We start from the raw sequence: 17,827 nt of genomic DNA, 5'->3' as shown, positions 1-17,827 counted from the left end.
CCCAGCTATTTGAAGAACATGGTGTGGCCATAGTCCAGGGTGGGAGAAGGAGGCACCAGGCTCGCTCTGCACCTGGCACTGACCCCTGCCATCCAAGGGGCAGCAAAATAGGCTCTAACTGTGTCCCCTCAAAGATTTTCCCTGGACCTCCAGGGATCAGCTCGCCAGGGAGCACAGGTGGGAGCACATACCTGTCTACCAGGTGGAAACAATGAGCTCTAGCCCCTCAGACCTGGTTTGTTTGTTTTTATAAGATTTTATTTATTTATTTGAGAGAAAGAGATGGCAGAGCAAGAGAGAGCTCGAGTGTGGGGGAAGCAGGCTCCCGCACGGAGCCAGGACTTGAACCCAGGACCCTGAGATCATGACCTGAGCCAAAGGCTCAACCGACTGGCCCACCCAGGCGCCCCTGTTTTGTTTTTAATTTCAACATACGGAAGAGTGTAACCAGAGACTCAGAGCTCTCGGGACAACACGGCCAGTCCCTCCCTGTCACTTGCCACCCCCAGGGGTGGCCCTCAATCTGTGTTTACTTTGTCCTTGCATGTCACTTACGTCGCTGTGTCCGGCCCTCGCCAGCGCGGCTCGGAGCCGCGGCTGTCGGATTCGCCCCCCCGCCCGCCCCGGGCAGGAGTGAGCCGCACTTTCGTCCCGAGTGGTGAGGACAGTATTTCATTCAGTGTAGCTACACCATTCCTCTGTTGTTGGGCTGGTTTCCTGTGTGTGGTTATTGTGATGAAAGCTGCTAGGAATATTCCGGAACCGGCCTTTGGTGAGCCGAGCTCTTGTTTCCGGGGCCCACACCTGTCGGAGATTGCAGGGTGAGCACTCCAGGGTCCTGGGGGAGCCAGACGCAAATAACCACGCACTGGGAGACTTCCGGCTAGAGATTCGCTCTCCCGCGTTCTGGAGGCCTGAGCCGGAGCAGAGGTCGGGACGTGGCAGGACCAGGCTCCCTGCAGAGGCTCCAGGGGAAGGTCCTTCCACCTGCTCGGGCGCTGGGCGGTTCCAGGCGTCTTTGCGCTTGTGCCTGTCCCTGCAGTGCCACTTCCGTGGCCTCCCAGCTGTCTCCTGTGTCTGACAGGGACGCCTGTCCCTGGGTTTAGGGCTCACCTGACAATCCAGGATGATCTCATCTTGAGACTCTTAACTGCTTCGGCAAAGACTTTTTTTTCCAAATAAGCTCCCGTTCACGGGTCTGGAGACATGGACTTGGATGGGGGTTCAGCCCGTCACGGGAGGACCCCTTCACCTGGAGCAGACGCGGCCAAGCTGGGCCCCCCCGTGGCTATGCTAGTTCCCCGCATGGGCTGCATGGAATCCCGGGGCACTGTGGGGCCCCCCGGGGACTCTCAGCAGCTGTTGGGGCCAAGTTCTAGTTCCAGGTCAGAAGGAAGGGAGAACGGGCCTGGGTAGGTGGGGGTGCTGGCTGCAGAGAGTTAAAAAATAGTAAGAAACGCACGGGAACCCCAAAGCCAGCCTCCTGCAGGGCTGCGGGAGAACCCTTCAGGGGGGCAGTTTTCATCCTTTTACTAATAGGATGTGTTCCAAACGTGCCTGATTTTTTTAAATGATTTTATTTATTTATTTGAGAGAGAGCGCGCGCCCATGAGAGGAGAGAGGTCAGCAGGAGAAGCAGGCTCCCCGCCGTGCAGGGAGCCCGACGTGGGGCCCGACGTGGGCCTCCGTCCCAGGATTCCAGGATCATGCCCTGAGCCGAAGGCAGACACGTAACCAACCGAGCCACCCCGGCGCCCCAAACGTGCCTGAGTTTGTTCTTTCTCCTTGACGAAACACGGCCTCTGTGGGAAGTGGGTTCAGAGAATTCGCAGCTGTGAGCCACCAGGCCTGGGCCAGGGGAGCAGGCTGCAGGCAGACCTTCCGGACTCTGCCCCCTGGGCCCCTCGGGCGCCGATTCAGCCTGACCCCGACGGGCACACGTATTCCCGGGGGACACGGTAACTAGGAAGAGCCGCGATGGTGGAGGAAGGCGCAGCGCTCGGCCGCCGCTCCCCTCGCTCTGCCTGACCCACCCGTGGCTTTGATCCCTGTGCGGGACTTGACTGCCCTTGGGAGGGACTTGACCGTCTTTAGAATTGCGAGGTTTCTGTCTTCTCCTTGTTGTGGTGTTGGTTTTAAAGCCGAAGAGCACACGCGGGAAGCAAGGCAATGTCTGCTGCGGTTGTGCGTGACCGTCCCTGGAAACAACGTTGCCGGGCCGGGGAGGGGGCAGTGAGGAGGGGGCCCACAGGCCATCCCGTCTGCGCCCCACACTGGCCTTTCCTCGCCGGCCGGGCCAGCTGGTCTGGGGGCTCGTGGCGGGGCTGCGCCGTGGACCCCACTCCCCAGCACACCCGCAGGACGGAGGCGGCCGCGGGCTGGGCGCGGAGGTGCTGGCTGGGGCGACAGGCTCAGAGGCACCCTGGGCGTGGCGCCCTGTGAGGAGGCTGGCGCGTGGGAGGAGGTGATCCCGCGGAAGGCACGCACCCAGGAGAGAAGCAGGCGCCGGTGGGCGGCAGGGGGGCCCTTGGGGGCTGCAGGCAATTCCAGGAGCCCTGAGTCCCGTCCTGTCCCGTCTCGCCACCAGGGGGCGCCCGCGCACCGCGCCGCCTCCAGAACTGTGCCCCACTTTTCTGTGGAGGGACTGGAGGGGCCCCCACCTTCAGCACCAGGGCCAGGTCTGGACGGAGAGGCCGGGGGAGGGGGCGGGGGGGGACGTGCAGGGACCCCGGCGGAGCCCGAAGAGCATGGTGCCCCTGCTCAGAGCTGCGAGGTGCGTGCAGGTGGGGAAACCGAGGCCCAGAGAGGGGCCAGGTCTGGCTGCAGGTCACCTGCAAGGTCGGGGGACTGAACCTGAGACCTGCCCGTTGAGCAGCCCTTGTCTCAGAGGAAAACACAACCATGGACGGCACAGGAGTTAGACTGCCCCAAATGGCAACGTGGGAGCCGACCCAGCAGGGAGGGAAGTTAAAAGGGGGGCCCTTCCAGGGAGCCCCAAGGAGAAGGTTTGCTGAGTGACACCCCCCAGGTACCCCCCAGGTACCCACACATGAGCAAGGCCGACCCTCCTGGCCCCAGAAGAATATAGGAGTAGCAGATCTCCAGGAGGACACGTGAGGGTAGGGGACAGGCTGAGAGTTATGACCTGCCTCCTCTCCTGGGGCGCGGCCCTGGGTGGCACTGGAGGAGAGCATGGACCCCAAGGGGGCATGGGAGGGTGCGCTGGACCGGGAGAAGGACGGGGCTGGGGTACACACAGGGACAGCGCAACTGTGGGTCTGGGTACGAGGACCTCCTGGGGTGTCTGCGGCCCAGTATGCTTAACCAGGGGCCTTGAAAAATCAAATTCAAACAAGCGGGATGGACAGTGGTGTTTCCTGAAAGGAACCCAGCGGGGCCCCGGCTGCCTCAGTCGGTGGAGCGTGCGGCTCCCTCCGCCTACTACTCTGCCTCCTTGTGCTTTCTCTCTGTCAAATAAATAAAATAATTTTTATAAATAAAAAAATAAAAGCTTAAGAAATAAAATAAAAGCTTTAAGAGAGAAAGAGGGAAGGAGAGAAAGAAACCCAGCCAGAACTACAAGGCCCTCAAGATTATCTCTGGACTTGCTGGTAGCCAGGAAAGCGGGAAGCGGGGACATTATAGTTTCGTCAGGCATGTCCTCTGGGGAGTGGGCCTGTTTGTTCGAGCGTCTTTGACTATACACAGCCTATGTGTGTCTGCGAGAAGAGAAAGCACAGGGCGTCAGGGCGTTAAACAGCAGCGAGCTTCCTGGTAGCAAGGGCAGGAGCGGAAACATGTATCACAACGTCTTCCTTTGGGCCTTGCTTGTTTGTGACAGTGTCTCCAGGAACGTGAGTGTGAGGCAAAGGGAATCAAAGCAGACACACAGTTTCGAGGGGTAAGATATCTTCTGGCTTCCTGGTCCGGCGTGCCTGTCTTGCCGCACGCAGCAGGGCCCTTGTCGAGGGGCTCAGCGGGGGCAGTGGCGCGCGGCCAGGCGCACACGGCTGTCCTCCGCGGGGCTCCAGGCGCGGGCATAGCCCGTGTGGGGCAGCAGCAGTCGGTCCTGAGTGCCGTCTGGGCTGATGAGGCGCTGGGCAGCCAGCAGGTACTCGCGGTGGAGGTCCAGCCGGGGGCAGGGGCAGCGACCCAGGGCCCACACGTACTCGAGGGCTCGCAGCGGCGAGCGGTTCTTGTAGATGAGCTGCACTTGAACCTCGTAGCGGGTCTCCTGGGCCTGATGCCGGCGGCTCAGCACTCGGGCCCTGAACACTGCGGCAGGGCCACGTGGAGGCTGGCGGGACGCTCTCCCCTGGGCGCCCATCCACCCGCACCCCACTGCCAGAGAAAGGAACTGGGGCTGGGTGGGGCACTGGAGGGGCTGGGGTCAGGAGAGGTCAGGGATCAATGAGAAGTCAAAGGGCAGATTAGGGCAAAGGGTCAGAAGGGGTCAAGTTGGAGTCAGGTCAGGGAGTCAAGGGTCAGCAGGACGGGTCGAGTTCGGGTCAGTCAGGAGGCAGGTGAGGGTTGGGGTTAGGAGTCGCTCACCGAAGTCACTCCCGCAATAGTGGAGCAGCCGGTGGGCGCGACCTCGGGTGTCAGGGCAGGGTGCGCAGGGGTCTGCGGGGGCGGTACCGTAAGGGGCACAGGCCTCCCTCCCTGCTAGCTCCGTCCCCGGCCCTGCCACCTCACCTGGGGCGGGCGTTGGGATCCGTGGGACATAGGTAGCTGGGGCTGCTGGGCGCTCTAGGGGCTGCCCGACCACCTCCCCAGGCTGCTGTTGCCGCAGAGACCAGCCCAAGGCCTGCGCCTGCGCCTGCGCCTGCGCCTGGAAGGGGCTGTAGCGCTCCCGAGGGAGCCAGAACTCGAACTCGATGCCGGGGTTGGGCTCCCGCAGGAGGACCTGGAGGGGTGTCACACTAGGGAGCGGAGCTCGGACCTCGTGGCTGGGCTTCCCCTCTCCGCCCCCCGCCCCCCTCCTGTAACCCGACCATCCCCTACATCTCCCCCACCACCCGCGGAAGCTGGCCCGCACCTGCAGGAGCAGGTCGTGGGAGGTGGGCCCAGCCGCGCTCAGCATCTCCTCTGGCCCTGCCTCGCGGGTGTAGACCACACGGGTGCCCGCCGCCTCGTAGGTCCCGGGTGGGCTGACCGCCCAGTTCCCGTTGAGCACGTAGCGCCCGTCGCCCCCCATCAGCGCTGCAAGGGAAAGGTCAGCCCGGGCTCTCGGACCGGCCCCTCGGCCTCCCCAGCCCGGCGTCCCCAGCCCCAGGCCTCGGGCTACCCCCGCTGCTCCCAGGCGGCCAGCAGGGCGCTTCCCCCCTTGGACCCCGCGATACCCAGGTGGTTGCGGCTCCGGTGGGCTACACGGATGTGTCTGGCACCCTCCGGGATCAGGGTCACGTTCCAGTACCCTGCGAAGGCACCTGGGTGGGAGGAAAGGAGGGGGTTGGGGCGTAGGTGGGAGCGTATTTGAGGGACGATTTGAGGATTAAATGAGATTCTGCGGTAAGAAGGTATGAGGGGGTCCTGGTAGCCCCCAACGATGGGTTAACTTTTGGAGTTAGGGTTATTCTCGCTTAAGTACAGCAGGGAAAGAGTTAGAACCCCATCTGCTCCGGGAAGGGCGGGGCCATCTGGGAATAACCAATCAGAATGAAGAGCGAGAGGGGGCTGGGCCACAGACTGCCGAATCAGCTCGGGACTTCGCTTCCGGCCCGAGGCTCGTTAAAGGGACCGCTCTGGTTAGCGGGGAGGACGGAGCGGGCGGTCACCGGAGTCTCGGAACACGCGCTGCACCAGAAGGCACGACTCGTTGGCGCCGCCGCAGCGGCCGCAGTGGTCTTCGCGGGCGTCCGAGCCCAGCAAACCGTCACAGCCGGCGCTCTACAGGGACGGAGAGGACGAGCGCGGCTTCACCCACCGCCCCCTGCCTCCGTCCGTCCTGGGGGTTGGGGGTCCGTCCTGGGGGCGGGGTCCGTGGGTAAAGGGGCGGACTCTGGAGCCTAGGGGTGGGTGGGACCTGGAGAGGGGGCGGGGATTAGGGAAGAGGGAGGGACCCGGGACTGAACGGGATGGTGTCGAGGTCAGGGCTGGGGTGTGAGAGGGGGGCTTTGCGGGGTCCCGCGAGGCCTTACGAGGCAGCGGCCAGCCACGCAGAGCCCCTGCGTCCCCGGGCTGCAGGGCGTGCCGTCCAGGACGCGGCCGAAGCTGTGGTAGAAGGCGTGGCCCTCGGCCAGGCAGTTGAGGTCGCACTGGTTGGGCGCTGGGGGCGGGAGGCATGCGGGGGCCCTGGAGTACCTCGTACCGCGGTGGGAGTCCCAGCCTCCTCCTCCTCAGGCAGATGAGGCCCACAGACTCAGCCAAAGCCGCACATGGAGGCTGAGGCAGAGCCAGGGCGCGAATCTAGGCATTCCGCCCCCAGCCGCCGGGGGCCGGCCCCCCGACAAGCATTCTGATGTCCCGCGCGTGCTCATTCATTCAGGTGAGGCCCTCGGGTTAGGGGGTCCGTACGCCTTATTCACTGCTAACACCCTTACCCATTCTTCATTCATTCTTTAGTTCCACCAACACAGAGCACCTACGACCTTCCCAACACTGTTCGGGGCTCTCGTATACAGCCGTGGGCAGAGGCCACTCAGCATTGGGTCCTGCACCCAGCATGTGCCCAACAGAAAGCGTTCACTGTGGACTGAATTCTGTGTAGCCTGGGTGTGTCGCTGGCCCTCCCAGGACTCAGTTTCCCCCCTGCCTGGCAGTGGGGCCGAACGGGCAGCCCTGATCCCTGCTCCTCCTGGCCTCCTGCCCCCCCCTGAGCCTGGCTGGCAGACCCTGCCTAGGACAGAGCCCGAACTGGCCTTGGCAGGCCTCTGCGGGGGTGGGATCACGGCAAATTTCCTCTAATTCTTAGGGGGAAAAGCCCACCCCCCCAAAAAAAAAACCCCCAGAGTTCGACAGATGGAACGTTCTCCATATCTGTGTCTGCTTCCACTATGTCTAAAGCTGCCTGTTTCCCTGAAATCTGGAGGCGCGCTGCCCCGGGCACACAGTTATGTAACTTGCTGCCTTCAGCTAAATGCAGTAACATTTCCTGCTACTGGGATAGGTTTGAGAACTCTTGGCCTCCGGATACAGCTCCAAGTAAATCCTCAGCCTGGCATTCAACCCTGAGCAGGACAGACCCTGCCTCCCCCTGCTCCTGTTTCACAGGTCACATTGAACCCCCGCCCCTGTGTCGCTTGAACTCCTACACGCCCTTCAAAGCCCCAGTGCTCAGGTTCTCTTCCCCCAGTCCTCCAGGCCTTCTGCTTCCTTAGCAGCCCCTTCTCCCTGCCCCTCTCCCTGCCTCTTCTGGACCAACAGGAGGGAAGGCGACTCACCACCATAGAAGGGCACCCACTGGTAAGTCTTCTGGCTGCCAAGAACAGGGTGACCATTGTAGATGGCACACTGGAGGTCTCGGAAGGGAATGGCCCCTAGGGGACAGTCCTGAGGACAAACAGAGGTCCGAGGCTGGGGGAGCCCCAGGGGAGCCTAGAGAACCTGGCAGGCTGGCACGTGCATCTGGGGGCCCAACCCGGGAGACGGAAGGTCTTGGAGGCCCAGCTGAGGGTCTGGGAGGCGGACACCACTCACTGGCAAACGGCAGAGACGGTACTCGTGGGAGTCTCCCCAGCACGGCTCTTCCCCAGGGAACCTACAAGGAGCAAGATGGCCAGAGTGTGCTCAGGACCCCCAGTAACCTTCTCTCCAGAGCTGGCCTGACCCCCCCTTTGGCCTGGCCAACCCCACCCACATTCCAGTTGGATCAGTGGGATTAAAAGGCACAGCATGTGTGGGCAGGCTGAGGGTGCGGCCAGGCGTTGGGCGGGACCCCCCTCACCCCACCCCACCAGCCATACCCCAGCTGGGCGCTCACCAGACACAGCGCCTGCTGCGCACGGAGAGACCCCGCCCACAGGAGCTGGAACAGCGACTCCAGGAACCCCACGGGGTCCACTCACCTGGACCCTACTTGGGGAGGGAGAGGCACCATCAGCCTGGAGAGGAGCCTGGTGGCCCCCAGACCACGGCCAGGTCTCTAAGTCCACTGGCTGCCTGGAATGCCCCCGCTTACCTGAGCACTGCCTCCTAAACCACAGTTCAGGAAGGTCCACAGCAGAAGGAGGTTCTGGAGGGGGCGGGGCGTGGGGGGGCACCGAGGGCGCTGCCGTGGGGGCACCAGCAGGCCAGGGTCTGAACCCCAGCTCTGCCCCAACTGGCTGTGTGATTTGGGGCAATAATTTAACCTCTCTGGGCCTCTGTTTTCATCTCTGAAAAGTAGGGTAATAACAGAGCCCCCGTTACAGAAAAGTTTCAGGGGTCCACCGAATCGGGTCAGAAAGACGGGAGACACAGAGCTTGGTAGTGGAGAGGCCAAGCTCAGAGAATGTCATCTTTTATTTTTACTGACTGTGTCGTCTCTAATGTACACAGTAGGTGCTCAATCTGTGTCCGATCATTCCAGGACAGTGCATGGGTGTCTCCAGGGTCGGGGCCCCATCACCGCTCACCCCACCATCATCGTTTCTACCTTCCTGTGTGGCCAAGGGCCAGCCACTCCACTTCCCTGGGCCTCAGTTTCCCCATCCGTGCCAGGAGGACCGGCTGGACTTAGTTCAGGGCTCTGGGAGGGACTTTGCAGAGGTGCGGCTGGTGGGGACCGGGTCAGGGCCTGAGTCCCTGGCAGAAGCTGGACCTGGGCCTCCAGGGCCACCTCAGCTCCCAGACCCACAGCGGCAGGGAGCCCCTGGATTGAGGGATAACAAGGGGGTGACCTGGCCCCAGTCCAGTCGCCAACTCGTGACCTCATGTGCAGACGCTGTGGGCCCCACCAAGGGCGGCCTGCAGAGGGAAAGGGGCCGCTGATGAGGATGGCTCAGGAAAAGAGGGAGGCATCTGGGGGGGCAGACTTTGTCCCCCCGGGCCTCAGGTTCCCCATCCGTCCGGGGAAAGATGAAATCACTTGCCGTCTGTACCCTCATGACCGTGACATTGCCGGACAAAGGGGGAGGGAAGTGGCCCCCTTGTGCGTCCTTTCTCAGGCCACGGCCAGGCTGCCTGGTGGTCAGCAGAGCCCAGAGGACGCGAAGGACAAGCTGGAGGTCTCCAGCCCCGAGGTCCTGGGCACAGGTCCTGTACCAGCGGAGCCTTTGGGCCCCCTGGAGCCCCAGTTTCCCGGTTCTCAGGCCCTGGCTCTGACAGTCCTGCCTGGACATCAGGGACTGGGGTTCACGGTGGCTCCAGGAGCTGAAAACCTTGGGGACCACTGGGCAGGTCCCGTTCTCTGCCCAGAGCTGTGCAGCAGCTGCGTCTCTGCCCGTCTCTGAACCCAGAGCCCTAGCTGGCCGGGAAGAAGATTGCTGGAGGGCGAGAGGGCTTGGCCTTCTGACACCCCCTGCTCCCCCCACACACTCTGCGCGGGCTTGAGGGGTGGGGGTCTAGGTGGGCGGAACCGAGGGGCTAGAGACACCGTCCTTCTACTCCCCAGAGACCCCTCCCGGACAGGCAATCGCACCTCGTTCTGGCGGCACTCCTGACGGCAACTGTGATCCCAGGGCGAGTCACGCCTCTTAGGCCTCAGTTTCCCCAGGACGAAGTGGTGATGAGCTTTCTCCCACCCTGGGGACTGCTGCCAGGCCAGCCCCTAGCCGGACCGGGCCCTGGGACGGGGAGGAGACGCGGGCCGGCGTAGTGGGAGGATAGGCAGAGGGACTTACCGGCTACGTAGAGCCCAGGCGGCACGTCCTGGTTCCCCGGGCGGCCCCAGGACGAGCGGAAGCGGCGGGGCCCGCGGGGAGGGGCGGGGGGAGCCAGGGGCGGGGGGGGGGAGCCAGGGGCAGCCCCTCCCACCCAGCCTCCCAGGGCGCGCCCAGGCCGGGGTCCGCGGGGACGGTAGCCCCGTGCGCCCTCGCGCGGCCGTTGCGCGCCTCGGCGCGGGTCTACGGCAGGGGATTGCCCCGCGCGGGGCCCGGTCCCCCGGAGCCGCGGCCTGGTGTTCCAGCGTCCATATCCTGGTGACCTTGGAAAGGCCAGGGCGGGGGAGCCGTCCGGGAACTGGCCGCCCCTACCCCCCACCCCGGGGCTGCTATTCCGGGCTCCGCGCTCAGGGCCAGGGAATGTGCGAGAACCGAGGTGGCCCTGCCATGGTTCCCGGAGTCCGGGCCGCTGCCTCCTTTCCACCGACGCCCAGATAGCCTCCCCGCGAGGGTCCCCTTTCCCGGCCAGTACCCCTCTCCCCTGGCCCTCCCCCAAGCCCTCCCTCAAGGTCATCCTACTGAGGAACCCCTCTCCCCTGGGTCGTAGCCCTGGGGGTCCCCCTCCAGGTCCCGGCCACCCCCAGAGCAGGGCCCCAACGCACTGGGAGAGGCTGAGCTCCAGAGGCCGGGCGAGGGGGGTGGAGACCCCCCCTTCCACCCCTGCCAGGAGCATTCCGGGGCCCTGCTGTCACCGGAGGCCGCGCCCCACCCTGCCTCCCACCCTCCCTGCCTGGCCCGGGCTGCAAGGAGTGGCTTTGCAGCCAGAACGTGGCCCAGAGGATCCCTCTCCCCGAGACAGTCGCCCTCTCCCTAGGATGTCCGTTTTCCCGCTCAGGCAGTGGGGTGGGCAGGGTTCTTCACCGAGATGCCCCCAAGTGGACCTCAGCTCTTTTGAGGACCGGCAAAGAGGGAGTTCCCCAGGGCTCCCCACCAACCCGCCCTTTCCCAGCTTGGCTTCTGAGCCGCGGGGCCCTGCCCACGCAGGCAAGCAGGAGGCACCTTCTGCTCTCCCCACCCCGGCCCGGCTCCTTGCTGCCCACTGTGATGGCTCCCTGATGGGGACCACGGGACGAGGAGTGCACTGCTCCTCTGGTCACTAGGTCAGCGCATGGCCCGATCCTCCTGGAAGCCTGCCGAGGGGTGTCTAGCCCCGACCACGGGGAGAGGGTTACCAGTCCAGCTCTGTCTGCCTTCCCGCCCGCAGCAGCTCAGGGGAAGGCCCCTCAATGCCACTGAGGCACGCAGACTTCACTGAGCACCTACTGTGTGCAAGGACAGCGGTGAAGCAGCTCACCAGGCTGGGGGAGGCGGCCCCGGGAGGGTAGAGGCCCTTTCGATGGGGACACTCAGAGGCAGTAGCCCAGGCCCGCCGCAGATGGGGCTGGGGGTCCGCAAGGCCCTCGCCGATGAGGCAATTGCCATGAGGAGGGCGAAGCCCCAGACACGAGGGTAAGAGACAGTCGCGGGGTCAGAGTGGAGACAGGCCGAGCAATGGGAGCCATGGGAGGTGGGAAAGCCACACCTGGCTGCCTGGGGCGGGCGGCGAAGAGGCGGCAGGCGGAGAGGAGGGGTGGTGAGGAGCCCCGGGCAGCTCCCCGCTGTTGGGGAGCAGAGCACATAGGACCTCCATTGGGGGGTGGCCTTGGGCCGGTGTGGTAGGAGGCAGCGGGGTGGCCCGAGCTGCTGGAAGGGCGGCAGGAGGCCCCGGGGCAGGCCCACAGGTCGCTCCTGGGCGGGTCTGCGGTGAGCGGTCTGTGGGCCCGCAGGGAGAGGCAGGGAGAGCAGGGGCCGTGTCCGGTGGAGAGAGACAGGTGGGTGTCCTGACACACGGGGGTGTTCAGAGTGTGGGGTGAGTGTGGAGGGAGTGGAGACCGAGTACCAGGGGCGGGGACGGGGGCGCAGTGCGTGGGGTCCCAGAGGCCTAGGGAGGTTGGGCTTCAGGGAGGAGGGAGAGCGGGCCAGTGGGTCAGCATTGACAGAGGCAGTCTGGGACCCTGAGGAGGTTAAGCCTGGTTGGACAGGGACTGAGAAAGGGCAGCCGGAGGGAGGGTGGAGCAAGGACAGGCATCCGCTGCTGAGCACCAGCTGTGTACTGGCCGGCGCGCCTGGGGCCTGGGGCGTCAGAAGAGATCAGGCTCAGGGGCGCCACCAAGTGGACAGTCTCCTGCCCTCCGCGGCGCCTCACTCCCCGAGCCCCAGTCCAAAGAGCTCTCTGCGCGCAGGGTGTGCATACAGCAGGCGCCGCCTCCTCCACAGATGCATTCAGCAGACGCTTACCTCTTCAGGGAGTGTACCCCGTAGACACGGCGCCCTGCAGGGACCGCATGTAGTAGTCTGAGCCTTCCAAGGAGTGCATCCAGCAGGCGCAGTGGCCCGCAGGGAGGGGACACAGCAGGTGCCGGGGCCTGCATGGGGTCCTAGCGCCTGTGGGGGCGGAGCTTGTCGTGGCGGATGGGAATGGGGGGAAGGTCTGGTGTCCTGGGCCCTGCCGCCTCACCCCTTTGGCCTCGGGCCCCCGTCTCCTGCCCCGTCCCCTGTCCTCTGGCCGCAGCCGAGCTGGACTCAGCAGACTCGCAGAGAAGGAGGCCGAGGGCTCAGCTCGGAGACCGCGCAGGTGGAGGGCGCGCAGGAGGGTCGCTCTGCAAATGTGGCAGCATCTCGGCCCCGCCCCCACCCTCCTGGGCCCTGGCTTAGACCCCCGACAGGGGGTCAGTGCGGTCCCCTACCCTGAGCTCTAGCCCGGACCGTCCCTGAGGGGACATCTGCCCACGCGGTCCCTGTGGATGCGCTGTCAGCTGGGCTCCTGCCACCTCTGTGGTCTTGCGGCCTTGGGGCTCAGGGAACACCCACGAGGAGATCCCGTGGCCTCAGCATGTCCCCCCAACCCCCAACTCCCTGCGGACTCCTGGGATGCCTCAGGCCCTGGCCACGTGGTCCTGGAGATACTTCAGCCTCCTGAGGAGACTGGATCGGGGTGGGGGGCTCTGACGTTCCGACCCTCCACCCCAGAACCCAGGGTCTACGGAGCTGCCCAGAGAGGAATCCTCACTCCCACTTCGTAGGGTCACTGAGGACCCCCAGGACCGGGGGGGGGTGCTGGGAAGTCTTCTCCCCCACATCTGAATGGCCGTCCTGAGTTCCTTCATGGAGGGAGTGGTGGGGGGCGCCTGCTGCAGTTGGGGACACTCCAGACAGGACCCGGAGGAGGAGGAGAGGGTGTGAGGGAGAGGGCCTTCTCAGAAGGGGGGCACGGGCACAGCAGGGGCAAAGGCCAGGTGGCTGGAGGCCCAGGTGAGGCAGGGGCGGAGGGAGGAAGGGGGGCAGCTTGGAGGCCGACAGGGGCGGGAGCTGGGGGCGCTCCCTGCACACGGCAGGTCATCTCAGGTACACGGCTCGGTGGAAACGTCAAGAAAGTTCGGCGTGACATGGCGCCATTTATAGAGAGACGGATGCGTGTTCTGTAAAATCGGGCGGGAAGTGGAGGGGACACCCCTCATGTTCCCCACGAGGGTCCTGGGGTGACTGACTGACTGACTGCCTTATAGGTTCTTTGTGAATTTCTTTTTTTTTCTTTTTTAAAAGATTTTATTTATTTATTAGACAGAGATCACAAGCAGGCAGAGAGTCAGGCAGAGAGGGAGGAAGCAGGCTCCCCGCTGAGCAGAGAGCCCGATGGGGGGCTCGATCCCAGGACCCTGAGATCATGACCTGAGCCGAAGGGAGAGGCTTTAACCCACTGAGCCCCCCAGGCTCCCCTGAACAAGTTTTATATGGATTTTACCGTGTGTGTTTTTAGCTAATATCCTTGTTTCTGTTCCAGGATCTCCCATGATATTGAGCTATTTTTCTCACAATTGGTAAAAAGACCCAGGCAGATGAAACGCAGATTAGTCCCATGGAAATCTGGCCGGGGTGATTCTGGCACTGCCCTGTGCACACAGCCAGCGCCAGTTGGTGTCCCTGGAGAGGAGTCAGAGTAGGGGCCCCGCCTGGAGCGGCGGCACCCACTCGGGACACTGAGGAGGTCCCCTCTGCAGGCAGGCTTATATGAGGCCACCCAGCAAGTCAGCACCTATGGGAAACGCAGCCGGGACAAGCACAGACCTGCGTCTGCATGTGGCGTACCCAGTCTGGTGGGATGGAAACCAGCAGACCTGGGAGGGAACGACATAATTTCAGGTTGTGAGGAGCAGCAGAGGCAATCGCAGGGTGGAGGTGGCCTTCTGGACAAGGATGACCCTCGCCTAGGTCCTTGAAGAGGAGAAAGGGAGGCTGGCAGGAGACTCGGGGATGGGGAGCATCATGAGCAGAGAGAAGGGCATGTGCAAAGGCCCTGAGGTTGGTATGGGATCCTGGACCAGCAGAGAGGCCAGGGTGGCTGGACTGGGGTGAGTGAGCGGGTGAGGGTGGACGGCCACGGGAGCGAATCCGCATACATTTGTTTGAATGTGATTTGGTTCTGGAAGTCTTCAACGTCCTGCCCCTGGGTCCACAGCTACCAGCCACCCCCTGGTTGTGTTGCACTCTGTGTCCCCTGGCCTGGCCAGGGGTTTGACACTCCCCTTATCCTCCTCTTGGGTAGACAGTCCTGAGGAATGTTGTGCGCCATTGCTTAGGGACCCACAGGGGTTCCCCGGGCCCACCCTGCCCCATGCCCCTTCCTTCCCAGCCCTCACTCCTGCTCTGCACCAAACCCTTGCTTCAGGCTCTGTTTTTGGCAGAGCTCAGATGGAGATATGGGTGGAGAGATGAGCCTCCCACTTCAGTGTCCTGCTGGTCTGCACCATGTCACCAAGAGGGAGTGAAGGCATGGCCTGAGACCCACGCCGCTGGCCCTGGGAGCAGTGGGAGAAGGAAGAACAGCCACAAAGGGTGCTGACAAGGTAGAAGGCAGGGCAGGGAGGAGCCCGCAGAGCGGCGTTGGGAAGGACAGCAGAGGACAGCACTTCTGGAAGGAGCCAGCAAGCACACAGGGCTGGGAGAGGCAAGGGCCAAGGCTGGTCCTGGGGTGATGGGGAGACACGACTAGCCGCCCCCACCATGCTGAGCTGGTCTGGAAGCAGCGCGTGGCGGCAGTCACGGGGCTTCCGGAGTGTGGTGGCTGCTGCGCTCCCAGCTGTCCCCAGGGAGCTGCCAGGTGAGGGGACAGGTCACCCACGCAGGTATGAAGGAGTCTGCGGCGTTTCAGAGGCCGGGAGGCCGGGAAGGGGCCCAGAGCCTCCGGCTCCCACTCCAGGTCCTTCCCGAAGAGGCGACAGTGCCACCCGCATGCGCACAGGCGAGCCCCACGCGTGGTCCCGCGGGCCTCCCCGGGGAGGCCTCCTGGAGTGTCCCCGCTGGGGCCGGGCTCAGCAGCCACTCCCCCTCCTGCGCAGGTATTTTGAGAAAAGCTTCCCAGCATTTCTCCCAGGAAATGTGCTGAGTCTGGGGAGTTACCTCAGGTCAGTGAAGGGAGAGACGGAGGGAAAGCGAGCCTGTGACCCGCAGCCTGGGGCTCGGGCGGGGCTCCGGGCGGCCCGCGGTGGGTGGCCAGGCCGGATGCCAGCCCGAGAGACCACCCCGCCTCCGGAACCCCGGCACGGGTCGGCTCGGGAGCGGCCGGCAGCTCGCCGAGCCCTCGGCGATAGCGCCGCCCTTCGCTGGCCGGGCAGATGGCCTCAGTTTACCCATCTGGAAAACTGGAGGGATTGTTACGCTCCTAGTGCAGTGATTTCTTTTGGGGGAGGACGGGGAAGCTGTATGTCCTTCGTCCGTTGTTGTTCCAGTAAGCACAACACAAATTCACCACCTCAGCCGTCTCTGAGCGCGCGGCTCAGCGGCGGGAAGCACACTCGCCCGGTCCTGCAGCCACCCTCCATCTCCAGAACCTTCCATCTCCCCACACGGAGACTCTGTCCCCACGAAGCTCGGACTCCCCGTCCCTGCCCCAGCCCCCGCTCCCACCCTCTCCTCTCTCTCTGTGCGGACGGGACCCCTCTGGGGCCCTCCTGGGAGTGGGGTCCTGCGGGACGGGTCCTTCGGGGTCTGACTCCTCTCCCCGAGCCCCGTGTCCACCGGATCCCTCCGCGTCATGGCAGGGGTCAGGGTCCCCCCCCTTCCTGAGGCTGGACCGTGTTCCCGCGTGGGGACGGGTGTGATGTGCCGTTGTATGTCAGTGCGCACTGGGGGTGTCCGTCCGCTTTCTGGCTGTTGTGAATTATGCTGCTGTGGACATTGTGTTTTTTGTTCTATTGGAAGTTGTTTTCCATTCTAGAGTGGTTAGGGAGCGGGTCCTCGCTGAGGGGCAGCCTGACAACGGGAGGTCTCCCTGGCCCTGTGGTAGAGGCTCAGCCAGGAAAACACAACGGGCGGCCGGGACAGTGGCAGAGCAGGGGTCCGTGCCGCTGACAGGCCGGCTGTGAGGCCCCCAGCCAGGAACTTATAGGGGTCCCCTGGGCTCCGCCTCCTGCCCCTGTCAGAGCTCCCAAAGCCCCTGGGAAGAAAGGTCCAGAAGCCCAGGGGGCGGTATGGTGGTGTGGACAGTGGCTCTGGACTCCGGGTGCGACTCAGCCACTTGCAGTCCAGCGACCCCCGGCTTCAATACGCCTTCCTGAGTCTCGGTTTTCCCATCTGTAAAGTGGAACAGCGCCCACCCAGGGAGAGGCTGCTGCTCACCTCTGGAGGCCACCCAGACGCACGGCTGTGGTTTGGTCCGGTGATCTCCTGGCAGTCATTCCAGGGGGGCCGGAGTGTCCGTCTTGGGCGTGCAGGGCCCGGTGCAGGTCCCACACGCGGACAAGGATGCCCGAGTTAACGCACAGAGGGAGGGTGCAGCTGAGAGCCAGCAGACAGCGGGGTGACGGTGATGTGATGGCCCAGGCCCGTGACCCCCCCACCTCTTGCCACACAGCTCCTGGTCCCCATTAGCAGGGAACTCGGGCTCCCGGCTGCAGCCAGCTGCCCCCACGGGTGCCCCAGAATCCCCGACCCTGTTGCTGAGGCCGGTCCCCCACAAAGGTACCAGAGTCTTGCTCTCTGCCCTGCCCTGGGGGCCCCGAGAGGCCCCCATGCCCTGGGTGCTCCTGCTTGACACACCAGCTGGACATGTGACCACTCAGAAGGTGTTTCCCGTCCCTGGCAGCATGACCGGGCCAGATTCTGAAATCTGGTCTCTGGAAAATTCCAAGGCCTGATTCCAGCCACAGGGAGCCCGGCTAATCCCTCCCCACTCCTCATGTTATGTAACATTCGGGGATTAATACTGTGACACCCAGAAGCCGCTGCTGGGATTCAGATCCAGCACGGACCCTTCCTGGCTGCGGAAGCCTCAGTCTCCCTAGGCCTCAGTGTGCTCACCTGTGAAATGGGGACGAGGCTAGTCCCTGTGTCCCAGAACTGATGTCAGGGTGGCATGAGACAACACCAGGAGCCGGGAACGAGTCTGGGCTGTGGCTCCCAGGAGGGTCCAGGACAGCCCACTAGTCCTTTCATGGCACGGCCCCTCCTTGGCCATCCAGGCCAGAGATCACACAATCACCTCCGTCCTGCGGTCCCCAGATTCTGCTACCTCCCGCGGCCCAGCGCCTGCATATATGATACCCCCAAACCCCATCCGCGCCCCTCCTCGCTCCCTGCGCCGGGCCTCACTCCCTTCCCAAGCAGCCCGGGCGCTAGAGGTTCCGGTCTTCTTTCTCTGTCCTCTGGATCCGGCCACGACTCCCCAGTGCCACGAGAGCCCTGTCAGGCCCCCGCCCCTACTCGCCTCTCCCTCGGAGGCCTCTGAGAGAAGGAGACAAGCTCTCTGACCTCAGTTTCCCTCTCGGGGAAATGGGCACGTTGACACTTCACAGCAGGGCAGGAGGCGCAGGAGGCGCAGGATCCGAAGAGCGAGCCGGGCCGGGCGCGCCGCGTTGGCGCAGGGCCGGCGCGCGGCGGGGCGAGCTCCGCTGTCACTGGAACACCTGCCGGCCGGGTGTCCCTGCACGCCCACGCCCGCCGCCCGCCCTCCCCCCACACCTGCCCCCTCCAGCGCCGGGCCCCGCCCCCAG

The 17,827-nt window shown here is 64.2% G+C and overlaps 1 protein-coding gene across 2 annotated transcripts; it reads right to left on the bottom strand.

The window, feature by feature from the left end:
• Positions 1-3,500: 3,500 nt before the first annotated feature.
• ADAMTSL5 (ADAMTS like 5) lies at positions 3,501-9,829 on the bottom strand. 2 transcript variants are annotated; one of them, XM_044254684.1, is made up of 13 exons: positions 9,762-9,829; positions 8,576-8,886; positions 8,120-8,315; positions 7,922-8,013; positions 7,639-7,699; positions 7,383-7,491; positions 6,141-6,268; positions 5,778-5,889; positions 5,343-5,429; positions 5,039-5,202; positions 4,696-4,906; positions 4,552-4,623; positions 3,501-4,275 (listed from the first exon to the last, which is right to left on the bottom strand). In XM_044254684.1, the coding sequence occupies exons 2-13, from the start codon at positions 8,629-8,631 to the stop codon at positions 3,974-3,976; spliced, it is 1,590 nt and encodes a 529-aa protein (XP_044110619.1). In that variant the 5' UTR covers positions 8,632-8,886; positions 9,762-9,829; the 3' UTR covers positions 3,501-3,973. The 2 variants fall into 2 exon arrangements, with proteins under 2 accessions (XP_044110619.1, XP_044110618.1); XM_044254683.1 differs by having other exon boundaries at positions 4,552-4,906.
• Between the last annotated feature and the right edge of the window lie 7,998 nt (positions 9,830-17,827).

Source organism: Neovison vison, chromosome 6 (genome assembly GCF_020171115.1).
Source record: "Neovison vison isolate M4711 chromosome 6, ASM_NN_V1, whole genome shotgun sequence".
Taxonomy (NCBI): Eukaryota; Metazoa; Chordata; class Mammalia; order Carnivora; family Mustelidae; genus Neogale; species Neogale vison.
This window is presented reverse-complemented; position numbering and strand designations above follow the sequence as displayed.

Excerpts from the sequence above, each read along its gene's own strand:
- ADAMTSL5 (XM_044254683.1), bottom strand. The coding sequence starts at position 8,631 with ATGGGGAAACTGAGGCCCAGGGAAGTGGAGTGGCTGGCCCTTGGCCAC. Across the intron at positions 8,316-8,575 it reads GCCCTTGGCCACACAGGAAG|AGATGAAAACAGAGGCCCAG; the intron begins GTAGAAACGATG and ends CCTACTTTTCAG. Across the intron at positions 8,014-8,119 it reads GTTTAGGAGGCAGTGCTCAG|GGTCCAGGTGAGTGGACCCC; the intron begins GTAAGCGGGGGC and ends CTCCCCAAGTAG.